At 40.2% G+C, this 15,380-nt stretch overlaps 1 protein-coding gene across 3 annotated transcripts in view; it reads left to right on the top strand.

The window, feature by feature from the left end:
* The window catches only part of REXO1 (RNA exonuclease 1 homolog), a 152,716-nt gene that overhangs the window by 40,163 nt on the left and 97,173 nt on the right, over positions 1 to 15,380 (top strand). For all 3 annotated transcript variants that reach the window (XM_073686334.1, XM_073686332.1, XM_073686333.1), the window contains exon 5: positions 13,315 to 13,451. In XM_073686334.1, the coding sequence (XP_073542435.1) occupies positions 13,315 to 13,451 (137 nt within the window). The remainder of the gene's footprint in view (positions 1 to 13,314; positions 13,452 to 15,380) is intronic.

The following is a 15,380-nucleotide window of genomic DNA, read 5'->3' as shown; positions in this document are numbered from 1 at the left end:
CACAATAATGCCTCATAAGAAAAGGAATTTCATGGCACAAATGTCAGCTGATGTGAAAAGAAAAGCTGCATTACGGGCCAATGAAAAACGTGAAGACCGAGAAACCAGGCTGACACACATGAGAACAGCAGCTGCTTCCTCAAGAGCCAATGAACTTTCTGAGGAGAGGGAAGCGAGGCTTGCAGACAAGAGAACAAAAGAACTGCTTCCTCAAGAGCCAATGAACTTTCTATCTATTTGTTTTGTGTTTTTTGGGTGGAGAATACATTTTTGTTAACACATTCTATTTTGCTAACAGCAGTTATTAACCCGGGCGAAGCCGGGTAGTACAGCTAGTGTATGTGTATATACAGTTTGGACACACCTTCTCATTTAAAGATTTTTCTGTATTTTCATGACTATGAATATTGTATATTCACACTGAAGGCATCAAAACTATGAATTAACACATGTGGAATTATATACTTAACAAAAAAGTGTGAAACAACTGAAAATATGTCTTATATTCTAGGTTCTTCAAAGTAGCCACCTTTTGCTTTGATGACTGCTTTCCACACTCTTGGCATTCTCTTGATGAGCTTCAAGAGGTAGTCACTGGAAATGGTCTTCCAACAATCTTGAAGGAGTTCCCAGAGATGCTTAGCACTTGTTGGCCCTTTTGCCTTCACTCTGCGGTCCAGCTCACCCCAAACCATCTCGATTGGGTTCAGGTCTGGTGACTCTGGAGGCCAGGTCATCTGGCGTAGCTCCCCATCACTCTCCTTCTTGGTCAAATAGCCCTTACACAGCCTGGAGGTGTGTTTGGGGTCATTGTCCTGTTGAAAAATAAATGATGGTCCAACTAAACGCAAACCAGATGGAATAGCATGCCGCTACAAGATGCTGTGGTAGCCATGCTGGTTCAGTATGCCTTCAATTTTGAATAAATCCCCAACAGTGTCACCAGCAAAGCACCCCCACACCATCACACCTCCTCCTCCATGCTTCACGGTGGGAACCAGGCATGTAGAGTCCATTCGTTCACCTTTTCTGCGTCGCACAAAGACATGGTGGTTGGAACCAAAGATCTCAAATTTGGACTCATCAGACCAAAGCACAGATTTCCACTTGTCTAATGTCCATTCCTTGTGTTCTTTAGCCCAAACAAGTCTCTTCTGCTTGTTGCCTGTCCTTAGCAGTGGTTTCCTAGCAGCTATTTTACTATGAAGGCCTGCTGCACAAAGTTTCCTCTTAACAGTTGTTGAAGAGATGTGTCTGCTGCTAGAACTCTCTGTGGCATTGACCTGGTCTCTAATCTGAGCTGCTGTTAACCTGCGATTTCTGAGGCTGGTGACTCGGATAAACTTATCCTCAGAAGCAGAGGTGACTCTTGGTCTTCCTTTCCTGGGGTGGTCCTCATGTGAGCCAGTTTCTTTGTAGCTCTTGATGGTTTTTGCAACTGCACTTGGGGACACTTTCAAAGTTTTCCCAATTTTTCGGACTGACTGACCTTCATTTCTTAAAGTAATGATGGCCACTCGTTTTTCTTTACTAAGCTGCTTTTTTCTTGCCATAATACAAATTCTAACAGTCTATTCAGTAGGACTATCAGCTGTGTATCCACCTGACTTCTGCACAACACAACTGATGGTCCCAACCCCATTTATAAGGCCAGAAATCCCACTTGTTAAACCTGACAGAGTACACCTCTGAAGTGAAAACCATTTCCGGTGACTACCTCTTGGAGCTCATCAAGGGAATGCCAAGAGTGTGCAAAGTAGTTATCAAAGCAAAAGGTGGCTACTTTGAAGAACCTAGAATATAAGACCTATTTTCAGTTTTCACACTTTTTTGTTAAGTATATAATTCCACATGTGTTAATTCATAGTGTTGATGCCTTCAGTGTGAATGTACAATTTTCATAGTCATGAAAATACAGAAAAATCTTTAAATGAGAGGGTGTGTCCAAACTTTTGGTGTGTACTGTGTGTGTGTGTATATGTACAGTGCCTACAAGTAGTATTCAACCCCCTGCAGATTTAGCTGGTTGACACATGCGGAATTAACTTGGCATTGTGACATTTGTACTGTAGATCAGCCTGGAAGTGGGAAATGCACTGCAGCAAATTTTGTTTTTGTTTTTTTTTGTTTGTTTTTTTTAAAGCGTTAAAAGTTAATTCAGAGTGTCATTTATTATTCAACCCCTCAAACCACAAGAATTCTGTTTGGTCCCCCTAAAGTATTAAGAAGTAGTTCAGGCACCAAGAATAATGAGCTTCACATGTGTGGATTATAGATCTCTTTTGCCAGCCTTTTCTAACTATTTAAGACCCTCCCCAAACTTGTGAACAGCACTCAGACATGGTCAACTTGGGAAAGACAAAGGAGCATTCCAAGGCCATCAGAGACAAGATTGTGGAGGGTCACAAGGCTGGCAAGGGGTACAAAACCCTTTCCAAGGAGTTGGGCCTACCTGTCTCCACTGTTGGGAGCATCATCCGTAAGTGGAAGGCTTATGGAACTACTGTTAGCCTTCCACGGCCAGGACAGCCTTTGAAAGTGTCCTCCCGGGCCGAGGCCAGGCTTGTCCGAAGAGTCAAGGCTAACCCAAGGACAACAAGGAAGGAGCTCCGGGAAGACCTCATGGCAGTGGGGACATTGGTTTCAGTCAATACCATAAGTAACGTACTCCACCGCAATGGTCTCCGTTCCAGACGAGCCCGTAAGGTACCTTTACTTTCAAAGCGTCATGTCAAGGCTCGTCTACAGTTTGCTCATGATCACTTGGAGGACTCTGAGACAGACTGGTTCAAGGTTGTATGGTCTGATGAGACCAAGATCGAGATCTTTGGTGCCAACCACACACGTGACGTTTGGAGACTGGATGGCACTGCATACGACCCCAAGAATACCATCCCTACAGTCAAGCATGGTGGTGGCAGCATCATGCTGTGGGGCTGTTTCTCTGCCAAGGGGCCTGGCCATCTGGTCCGCATCCATGGGAAGATGGATAGCACGACCTACCTGGAGATTTTGGCCAAGAACCTCCGCTCCTCCATCAAGGATCTTAAGATGGGTCGTAATTTCATCTTCCAACAAGACAACGACCCAAAGCACACAGCCAAGAAAACCAAGGCCTGGTTCAAGAGGGAAAAAGTCAAGGTGTTGGAGTGGCCTAGTCAGTCTCCTGACCTTAACCCAATTGAAAACTTGTGGAAGGAGCTCAAGAATAAAGTCCACATGAGACACCCAAAGAACCTAGATGACTTGGAGAAGATCTGCATGGAGGAGTGAGCCAAGATAACTCCACAGACCTGTGCCGGCCTGATCAGGTCTTATAAAAGACGATTATTAGCTGTAATTGCAAACAAGGGTTATTCCACAAAATATTAAACATAGGGGTTGTATAATAATTGACCCACACTTTTATGTTTAAAATTTAATAAAATTCAACTGAGCAACATAACTTTTTGGTTTGTAAGATTTATGCTTCTGTTCATAAAACCTACTCTCGTTTGTAATTTGAAGGCTCTAACTTATTTGCATCTTATCAAACCAGCTAAATCTGCAGGGGGTTGAATACTACTTGTAGGCACTGTATGTATGTATGTATATGTGTGTGTATGTGTATGTGTGTGTGTGTATGTATATATATATATATATATATATATATATATATATATATATATATATATATATATATATATATATATATATATATATATATATATATATATATATATATATACAGTACAGACCAAAAGTTTGGACACACCTTCTCATTTAAAGATTTTTCTGTATTTTCATGACTATGAAAATTGTACATTCACACTGAAGGCATCCAAACTATGAATTACCACATGTGGAATTATATACTTAACAAAAAAGTGTGAAAAAGTGTGAAACAACTGAAAATATGTCTTATATTCTAGGTTCTTCAAAGTAGCCACCTTTTGCTTTGATGACTGCTTTGCACACTTTTGGCATTCTCTTGATAAGCTTCAAGTGGTAGTCACCGGAAATGGTCTTCCAACAATCCTGAAGGAGTTCCCAGAGATGCTTAGCACTTGTTGGTCCTTTTGCCTTCACTCTGCGGTCCAGCTCACCCCAAACCATCTCGATTGGGTTCAGGTCTGGTGACTGTGGAGGCCAGGTCATCTGGCGTAGCACCCCATCACTCCCCCACTTGGTCAAATAGCCCTTACACAGCCTGGAGGTGTGTTTGGGGTCATTGTCCTGTTGAAAAATAAATGATGGTCCAACTAAACACAAACCGGATGGAATAGCATGCCGCTGCAAGATGCTGTGCTAGCCATGCTGGTTCAGTATGCCTTCAATTTTGAATAAATCCCCAACAGTGTCACCAGCAAAGCACCCCCACACCATCACACCTCCTCCTCCATGCTTCACGGTGGGAACCAGGCATGTAGACTCCATCCGTTCACCTTTTCTGCGTCGCACAAAGACACGGTGGTTGGAACCAAAGATCCCAAATTTGGACTCATCAGACCAAAGCACAGATTTCCACAGGTCTAATGTCCATTCCTTGTGTTCTTTAGCCCAAACAAGTCTCTTCTGCTTGTTGCCTGTCCTTACCAGTGATTTCCTAGCAGCTATTTTACCATGAAGGCCTGCTGCACAAAGTCTTCTGTTAACAGTTGTTGAAGAGATGTGTCTGCTGCTAGAACTCTGTGTGGCATTGACCTGGTCTCTAATCTGACCTGCTGTTAACCTGCGATTTCGGAGGCTGGTGACTTGGATAAACTTATCCTCAGAAGCAGAGGTGATTCTTGGTCTTCCTTTCCTGGGGCGGTCCTCATGTGAGCCAGTTTCTTTGTAGCGCTTGATGGTTTTGCAACTGCACTTGGGGACACTTTCAAAGTTTTCCCAATTTTTCGCACTGACTGACCTTCATTTCTTAAAGTAATGATGGCCACTCGTTTTTCTTTACTTAGCTGCTTTTTTCTTGCCATAAAACAAATTCTAACAGTCTATTCAGTAGGACTATCAGCTGTGTATCCACCTGACTTCTGCACAACACAACTGATGGTCCCAACCCCATTTATAAGGCAAGAAATCCCACTTATTAAACCTGACAGGGCACAACCGTGAAGTGAAAACCATTTCCGGTGACTACCTCTTGAAGCTCATCAAGAGAATGCCAAGAGTGTGCACAGCAGTCATCAAAGCAAAAGGTGGCTACTTTGAAGAACCTAGAATATAAGACATATTTTCAGTTGTTTCACACTTTTTTGTTAAGTATATAATTCCACATGTGTTAATTCATAGTTTTGATGCCTTCAGTGTGAATGTACAATTTTCATAGTCATGAAAATACTGAAAAATCTTTAAATGAGAAGGTGTGTCCAAACTTTTGGTCTGTACTGTATATGTATATATATATGTATGTGTGTGTGTATATATATATATATATATATATATATATATATATATATATATATATATATATATATATATATATATATATATATATATATATATAGCAACCTAGTGCAAAATCTTAAATTTGCTGAAAATGTAAAATCCTTGCAAAATAATGGATATACAAATGAAGATAACATTTAGATATACATTACCAAATTTGCATTTTCCTGAAATCCACCAAACTCAGTTTCACCGACCGAATGCCATATAACAACTTGATTTGATCACATCAAAAATTTCTTGCCATAGAATTGGATGGTGGTGTGCCTTATACCACTCCATCATGCACAGTGGCAAGTGGATGGGTGTAAAGCACACCACCACCTATTCATTCGATTTATATGTACCCCAAAATTATGGAGATGAAAATACTCCTAACACAAAAAAAAATCCCTCATCTGAAGAAATAAAATGTGACAACGGGAAAAAAAAAATCTAGTTCTTAACACTTTCCCTCACATGAGGTTGCTGTGCTATGTGCAAGATGGCCTTAATGTGAACTACCGCAGTGTTGGCTGTTGCGTTGTGCTGAGTTATGCCTACACTTAATACACACTGCCATAGCAGCCAAGGTTAGTGCAAGCACCAGGCAACCAAGCTCAATAATGAGGATACGGTCTTTTCACAGTGGTATAAACTGTGCACTAAAGGGGTTGAAAATGGCATATCTGTGGAACAATTGCAATTTTCCTTTTTGGTAAGATCTGTTGCACACTAATTTCTGAAAAATTCCTGTGCAGTCAAAGTGCTGACTGTACCCTAAGGGCTAGCTCATATTGCCATATAAATCGAATAGAAAAAACAAGGGTGGCGGTCCAACACCACTTACGTGGTTGTTTTTTTTTTTCATGTTAAAACATCAAAGTTTAATGTAGAACTATTTTAAAATTCATGATTAAAAATAAGCGCTAGGTCAGAAGCATGCTCACTGACGCGTTTTGAACAGTTAGTTCTTAATCCTAGTGTTGCAGTGTTTAAAGAACCATCTATTCATGACGATAATTTTGTTAGAAATCCGGATTGGGTGTTTTATTATCTCATTCAAGCCCGAAGAAATGCTATGACTGATTTTCAATACGCGGTTGAAAAGGAATTGAAAGCTTTACACAATAAACCACCAGCACATAAATTAAACCTTAGTGCAAATGAAAGATATGCAATGAAAACCCTATAAAAAAATGGAAACCTCATAAATAAGAACTCGGATTAAGATGGTTCAATTTTAGTGCTGGATAAAGGATTATATGAAAGAGGGCTATCCTGAAAGATCCTAAAGTCTATCGTAAAATCAACAATGATCCTACTTTAATTAAAGAGAAATTAAAACATCTTGGTACTGGATTGTAAAAAAGTTTATTAAGTAAAAAACAGAATTTTTTAATCCAGAGTTTCCACAGGTACCTCTATTCCATGCGCTTCCTAAAATGCACAAGGAAACTTTTCCACCGCCCTTCAGACCAATCGTGTCTGGAATAGGCTGTCTTCTAGAAAACTCAGGTAAATGGTTGGATGATGGATTACAACGCTTGGTCATAATATCACCAAGTTTTATTCAGGATAGTAAGCATGTATTGAATGTCATGGATAAGATTAAATGGTATAAAGGATATATGTGGTTAACATGCGATGTAACTTCATTATATACCGCAATACCTCATGATCTGGCTTTCTCTTCAGTATCTTAACAACTTGTAAAATGTTCCAATTGTTCTACAGATCTTATAGATTATATCATGCAAGTAATGATGTTTCTTCTAACACATAACTATTTTTTCCTTCCTTGGAGATTTTTACATACAATTTCAGGGTTGTGCGATGGGAGCTAAGTTCTCAGCCACACTAGCAAATATCTTCATGAATTGGTGGGAGGATGGATAAATATATTGTGTCTCTAATCCTTTTCTTTCATCAATTTCTGGTATGGGTGCTTTATTGATGACACACTCATCATATGGTCTGGTGGTGAAGCATCCATGCCAGAATTTATTAAATACATGAATAATAATGATTGCAGTGTGCACTTTACTTATAGTGCTGATCATTTTGAAATTTCATTTTTGGACATTCACATGAGTGGCAATTCTTTTGACAACAGGGTGATATGCAGCCTTTTTAGGACGGCAACCTCTGGTAATGCATTGTTGTATGCAACAAGTTGCCACCCGAATCATATAATTTGAAATCTACCGACAGGTGAATATATTCGTGCCAGAAGCAGATGCACATTGGATGGACACTATAACAAAGAGTGAAAAGTGAATCAATGATGGTACAAAGAGGTTATTCCAAACAGGTCCTTAATGAGGCTAAAAATAAAGCTAATTTAAAAACAAGAAAAGAATATTTGGCAAAAAGCAAAAAAGTGCAAAAAGAAGTATCAAAAGCGGTGTTTTTTTTCTACCAATTACAGCACAGAATATTCTCAGCTAATTAACATTATAAAGAGAAATTTACCTACAGTTGTGCTGAAAATTCTGCCGATGTATGTAAACTTTTTTCCTTTCTTGGCCTTGTTTCAGAGAATATGCATGATAACCAAAAAACTTTCTCCACTCATGGTTATTGGTTGGGTGAAGCCATTTATTGTCAAACTACTGTGTTTTCTCATTTTAAATCTTAATGAAAACCAAAAACATCCAAATGACCCTGATCAAAAGTTCACATACCCTGGTGATTTTGGCCTGATAACATGCACAGCATTTGACACAAATGGGTTTGAATGGCTCAAGGTAACATCCTCACTTGTGACCTGTTTGCTTGTAATCAGTGTGTGTGCATAAAAGCTGAGTGAGTTTCTGGGATCCAGACAGACTCTTGCATCTTTCATCCAGACACTGACGTTTCTGGATTGTGAGTCATGGGGAATGCAAAAGAATTGTCAACGGATCTACGGGAAAATGTAGTTGAACTATATAACACAAGAAAGGGATACAAAAAAAATATCCAAGGAATTGATAATGCCAGTCAGCAGCGTTCAAACTGTGATTAACAAATGGAAAATCAGGGCTCTGTAAAATCCAAACCACGGTCGGGTAGACCAACAAAAATTTCGGCCATAACTGCCAGGAAAATTGTTCGGGATGCAAATAAAACCCCACATATAACATCATCTGAAATTCAGGACTCTCTGGAAACTAGCGATGTGGCTGTTTCAAGATGCACTTGAAGAAAAATGGGCTGCATGGTCGAGTCGCCGGAAGAAAGCTATTACTTTGTGGCATTTGTGCAGTATCTCGCCTACAATACGCCAAACAGCACAGAGACAAGCCTCTAAACTTCTGGAACTAAGGTAATTTGGAGTGATGAGACCAAAATTGAACTTTTTGGCCACAACCATAAATGTTATATTTGGAGAGAGGAACACATCTATCTATGATGCAAAAAACTGCACAACACGAATTCCATCAGGTGCTTCTCAGCACTTTAGCAATCACCATCAGGGTGATGTCAGCGCCTTAAAGGTAACGGTGGCTGAAAAAGTTTACCCACCTAAAATTAATTCTGGATAAATTATACAATTCTTAAAAAGGATTTCTGTTATGTCACTTCCTGCTGCTGAAGCTAATTAAATTACCTATATGGCGCCTGAGTCATTCAACACTCGGATTAAGAACTGACTGTTCGAAACGCGCCAGTGAGCATGCTTCTGACCTAACTCTTATTTTTAATCATGAATTTTTAAATAGTTCTACATTAAACTTTGATGTTTTAATATAAAAAAAAAATGTTCCCACGTAAGTGGTGCTGGACCCCCACCCTTGTTTTTTTCTATTGAATTTTATACTTGTGCCAACACAAGACTACAGTCCTTGCATCCTACGGAGATTCCAAAAAGAAGTCTGGTGAGCTGGAACTTTTCACATTAATTGTTATTGCCGTATACATCGGACAAGTCCTATCCGATGTTCTATCAGACCAACATTATTCAATCAGGCAGTGCTGATGACCAATGTATATATTTATGTTTCTGACCGAAATCTGCGATTCCACTCTTAAATCGGGTGCTTTTGAAAACATTGGACTACACCCAGATGATATCTGAGTGCAGTCCGATTTCCTCGGACACACACAATAAAGAAGATGGAGGTCTTTGCCTATGTGTGCATGAAGTATATCTTTATATGATAAGATCTATGTGCAGCATGTATCAGCTGTCAGGTTCACTTAAAAAAGAAAAAAAAAAAAAACTTTCATGCAGTTTTTAGAAAAAAGTAATATGTTATGGAACCTTGAAACCGTTTAGTGTTTTTGTGTAAAAGTTGTAAAACATAAACTACGCTTGTATATTTTAGAATAAAAATGAAACAAAAAGATGCAGTACCAAACACAGGCTCCGTGTTTTCACCAGTTTTCTGGCGTACAACACTTTGAAAAGTTTCAAAAATTTTGTGCAACACAGAGTTGGACAGAAATTTGCAAATTTTGGCATTTTTAAGTATCATACGCCTAAAAATGAATTTGGCATATTGTATGTGCATGTAATATAGTGTGTATATGTTAATATAATTACCTACCACGATCGAATAAATCAAGCAAGTCTTTATTAATCAACCACCACAACCTCTCCATATAACAGACCAATGCCCTTCCCCATAACTTTCCTCTCTACCATTTCTGAAGGAGAACTTGCTCATCTTCTCTCCCAAATCACACTTCACCACTTGTATACTTCACCTGATCCCATCCCACCTCCTACCCAACCTCACCACCACGCTTATCCAAGTCCTAGCCCATTTCTTCAACCGGTCATTAACTTCTGGTACCTTTTTTCCTTCGGCTTTCAAACATGTCACAATCACACCTATCCTGAAGAAGCCATACCTCGACCTGAGCACCTACATCCAGCTATCGTCCTAGATCGCCTCTCCCGTTCTCTTCCAAACTTCTCGAACAACATGCCCACACTGAACTTTATTCCCACTTGTCTAATCTCATCTAACTCACTTTTCAACAGCCTACAATCTGGCTTCCATCCCCAATACTCCACTAAAACTGCTTTAACCAAAATTAGTAATTACTTTCTGCCAAAGCGAACAGACAATTCTTTATACGCCTCATTTTAGACCTGTTCTCAGCCTTCGACAGTCGACCACTCCCTACTACTACAGATTTTACTTTTCATTTGGTGTCAAAGACCTTGCCCTCTGCTGGATCTCCTCATACCATTTTAACTTCACATTTATATTCCTAAACTACCTCCTCATCCTTCCCTCTCTCTGTTAGGGGTCCCAGAACAGGGCCTTGAGGGACACTACACTTCTCCATTTATAGCTTTTGGCTTGAGACAACTCATAAAAGTCCCATCCTTTACCTTCTATATGCTGATGACACTCAGATGTACCTCTTTGACCCAGACATCACCTCCCTGGTGTCCAGAATGCCAGAGTGTCTATCAGGCATATCCTCCTATTCATCACGCTTAAATAAATTCAATGTGGACAAAACCGAACTTCTCTTTCCTCCATCCCACTTAATTCCCCTACCTGATCTATCTGCAACAATAAATGATATCACGCTTCCCACTGAACCAGATGTCTTCTGCTTCGGAGTAACCATAAACTCTGCCATGTCCTTCAAACTGCACATCCAAGCCCTTATCACCTCCTACTGCCTCCAACTCAAAAATCTTTCCAGAATCCTTCCTCTTCTCAACACTGAATCTACTAAAATGCTAGTGCTTGCCCTCTTCACTTCCCGCCTCGACTCCTGCAATATCCTCCTCTGTGGCCTCACTGCCCACATACTCGCACCTCTCCAGTCCATCCTTAACTCAGCTTCACAACTAATCCACCTCCTCACTACTCCTTGGCTCGTCCCCTCTGCAGATCCCTTCATTAGCTCCCAATTCCCAAACGTATCCAGTTCAAACTACTAACATTGACATACAAAGCCGACCATAACCTTTCTCCTCCATATGTCTCTGAACTAATCTCCTGATATCTTTCCACACTCCGGTCCTCTCAAGACCTCCATCTCTCCTCTACACTCATTCACTCCTCACCCAAACGCCTCCAAGTCTTTACCCGAGTATCTCTCATTTTCTGGAGTTCTGTGCCCCAACACGTCCTATTATTCACCACATTCAGAACTTTCAGACTGAATTTGAAAGTCCATTTCTTCAACAAAGCTTACAGCTTGCAGTGACCCTGCTGTCACCTCTCCACCCCAGGAGCTGCATATAGCAGAAATCATGGTGCCCTTTGAAGCCCAGCTACAGGCAGGGTTTTAAAGGAGCTCCATAACGACAGGCACAGGGGTCATCAACTGACTCCTAGCTGTCATGACAACCCAGCAGCGACCCCCGATCACGTCAGGAGCATACTGATGGGCAGAGAGAATGACGCGCATGCATGCCAGCGCGTGTTAAATACCGCTGTGAGAGATTGACTGGTTAACAATCCCGGGCGGTCCTAGCTGTAATACACAGCCATTAGCTGCCGGGTATGGGGCTGGCTCTGTGTGAGTCCACTCCATACACCCACTTCTAACTTGCGCCGTACACGTACAGCCGATGTTGTGAAAGGGTTAACACCAGCGAGTGGAGATGGCTGTTGCAGCTGCTGCGTCCTGTGCGGAAAATCTGTCACAGGTCGTTTCTTCCTGTTCAGGTGTTTTTGTGAACAGATGGACATAAACAGCATGAATGAGCTAAAGTTTTATCTCTAGCAGGTTGTGTGACTAAGACTTGAATTGTAGTGGTGGAATAAAGACGTGAGAGAGCAGGATGTCTATATTCGAAAAATACTTGGTTAATGCATGATCTAATTTTAATGTTTTATTTTTTCATACACCCTTAATTCAGAAATATCTAAATTGTCTTGACTACCAGAGGAGTGGAATGGCCAGACGTTCCACATTATGTGAAACGATTAACATTCTATTTTGTTCATCATTAACCACTTCTGCTCAGCTCATATAAATTAATTGGACTAAAGGCACAGTCCATGTGTCAGAAGCACTGTAATAAATACTAAGAACTTTAATAGAAGCATGTGTTTTATATCACTTGACCGCTGCAGCCGATCATCAGCCGCTGACCGGAAGCAGTGTTTACTAGTCCGTCAAAGCAGACTTTCACTGACAGAATTTTGAAATCTGCATTTGATGTGTGCCTGATGATTGGCTCTAGCGGTCACTTGTCTGCCGGTGGACATAGCACTGACCTTGTAGGAACAGCGCGAGGAGGTAAGAATGCAGTGTTTTGTGTTTTATGATGAGCTATTTAGAACGATTCTCCAGTAGTTTAAGGTTCTTGTGTGCTTAATGTTTGTTACCCTAAACATACAATGTCCCACTTGGTCACCAATTCCACCTTGACTTTATCTGTATTTGTGCCTTCACAAAAAAAAAAAAAATTAATTCTGTAAATAGAATTAGAGATGCATTTGATATTCAAATGGGGCTTTTCTTAGTACTATGGCAACTCTATTACATTGCACAATATACCATATATTTTACATCTCCGTGCACAGGAGAATTAGAGGATTCTTTTTTTGGTGGTTTAAATATTAATTATTAAACAGGCTATCTTTAAAATGAAGAGCATAACCAATACAAAAAAAAGTATACATTTTCCTGTTTCAAAACCTGTTTAGCCTAAATATTACATACAAAGGTACTTTTTCGAAAATATAATGTTAAACAATAGGTAAACATTATTATCTTGCCCACAAAAAAATGGCATGGACCAAGTCTGGTTTCAAACATTGCAAGTGGTGACATTTTCTCTGAGATTGAAAGCCTAAAACTCCTGATTTGCAGTTGTACTGCAATTGACCATTATGTTTACATGGACTATTTATTACTCTACATATAGGTAACCCTTTTAGAATATTAGACTAATGTTTTTTGGATGGTGATATTTTAACCATGACCTTTCATTATACACAGGTGAAAAAAATACACAGTTGGGTACTGGTGAAACGTGTAATGGCTCCTCTGCAATAAAATTGCGAACACCTTCTGGCATGGCTTCAAAGACAAGCTCTGTAACCGTAAAACGACGATCACATGTACCTTCCCTGCAGGTAAATTGTTTTGTAATAAAAGCTGTGAAGATGTATTGTAACTTAATTCTGGAAAATAAATTATTCTGTACTCTACATGTATCTTCATATACAGTGGCATGTAAAAGTTTGGGCACCCCTGGTCAAAATTACTGTTACTGTGAACAGGTAAGCAAGTTGAAGATGAAATGAGCTCTAAAAGGCCTAAAGTTAAAGATGACACATTTCCATTTGTAATAGAAAAAAAAATATACAGTACAGACCAAAAGTTTGGACACACCTTCTCATTTAAAGATTTTTTTCTGTATTTTCATGTCTATGAATTGTACATTCACACCGAAGGCATCAAAACTATGAATTAGCACATGTGGAATTTATACTTAACAAAAAAGTGTGAAACAACTGAAAATATGTCTTATATTCTAGGTTCTTCAAAGTAGCCACCTTTTGCTTTGATGACTGCTTTGCACATTTTTGATGAGCTTCAAGAGGTAGTCACCGGAAATGGTCTTCCAACAATCTTGAAGGAGTTCCCAGAGATGCTTAGCACTTGTTGGCCCTTTTGCCTTCACTCCAGCTCACCCCAAACCATCTCGATTGGGTTCAGGTCTGGTGACTCTGGAGGCCAGGTCATCCGGCATAGCACCCCATCACTCTCCTTCTTGGTCAAATAGCCCTTACACAGCCTGGAAGTGTGTTTGGGGTCATTGTCCTGTTGAAAAATAAATGATGGTCCAACTAAACGCAAACCGGATGGAATAGCATGCCGCTGCAAGTTGCTGTGGTTGCCATGCTGGTTCAGTATGCCTTCAATTTTGAATAAATCCCCAACAGTGTCACCAGCAAAGCACCCCCACACCATCACACCACCTCCTCCATGCTTCACGGTGGGAACCAGGCATGTAGAGTCCATCCGTTCACCATTTCTGCGTCACACAAAGACACGGTGGTTAGAACCAAAGATCTCAAATTTGGACTCATCAGACCAAAGCACAGATTTCCACTGGTCTAATGTCCATTCCTTATGTTCTTTAGCCCAAACAAGTCTTTTCTGCTTGTTGCCTGTCCTTAGCAGTGGTTTCCTAGCAGCTATTTTACCATGAAGGCCTGCTGCACAAAGTCTCCTCTTAACAGTTGTTGAAGAGATGTGTCTGCTGCTAGAACTCTGTGTTACATTGACCTGGTCTCTCATCTGATCTGCTGTTAACCTGCAATTTCTGAGGCTGGTGACTCGGATAATCTTATCCTCAGAAGCAGATGTGACTCTTGGTCTTCCTTTCCTTGGGCGGCCCTCATGTGAGCCAGTTTCTTTGTAGCGCTTGATGGTTTTTGCAACTGCACTTGGAGACACTTTCAAAGTTTTCCCAATTTTTCGCACTGACTGACCTTCATTTCTTAAAGTAATGATGGCCACTCGTTTTTCTTTACTTAGCTGCATTTTTCTTGCCATAATACAGATTCTAACAGTCTATTCAGTAGGACTATCAGCTGTGTATCCACCAGACTTCTGCACAACACAACTGATGGTCCCAACCCCATTTATAAGGCAAGAAATCCCACTTATTAAACCTGACAGGGCACACCTGTGAAGTGAAAACCATTTCCGGTGACTACCACTTGAAGCTCATCAAGAGAATGCCAAGAGTGTGGAAAGCAGTCATCAAAGCAAAAGGTGGCTACTTTGAAGAACCTAGAATATAAGACATATTTTCAGTTGTTTCACACTTTTTTGTTAAGTATATAATTCCACATGTGTTAATTCATGGTTTTGATGCCTTCAGTGTGAATGTACAGTTTTCATAGTCATGAAAATACAGAAAAATCTTTAAATGAGAAGGTGTGTCCAAACTTTTGGTCTGTACTGTACGTATATATATGTGTGTGTATATATGTATGTGTGTGTGTGTGTATGTATGTGTGTGTATATGTGTATGTGTGTGTATATATATA

This window comes from Phyllobates terribilis, unplaced genomic scaffold, assembly GCF_046119375.1.
Source record: "Phyllobates terribilis strain yellow unplaced genomic scaffold, ASM4611937v1 Scaffold_1__5_contigs__length_1240528914, whole genome shotgun sequence".
Lineage (NCBI taxonomy): Eukaryota > Metazoa > Chordata > Amphibia > Anura > Dendrobatidae > Phyllobates > Phyllobates terribilis.
Note: the sequence above shows the minus strand (reverse complement) of the source record. Positions and strands in the feature narration are given on the sequence as shown.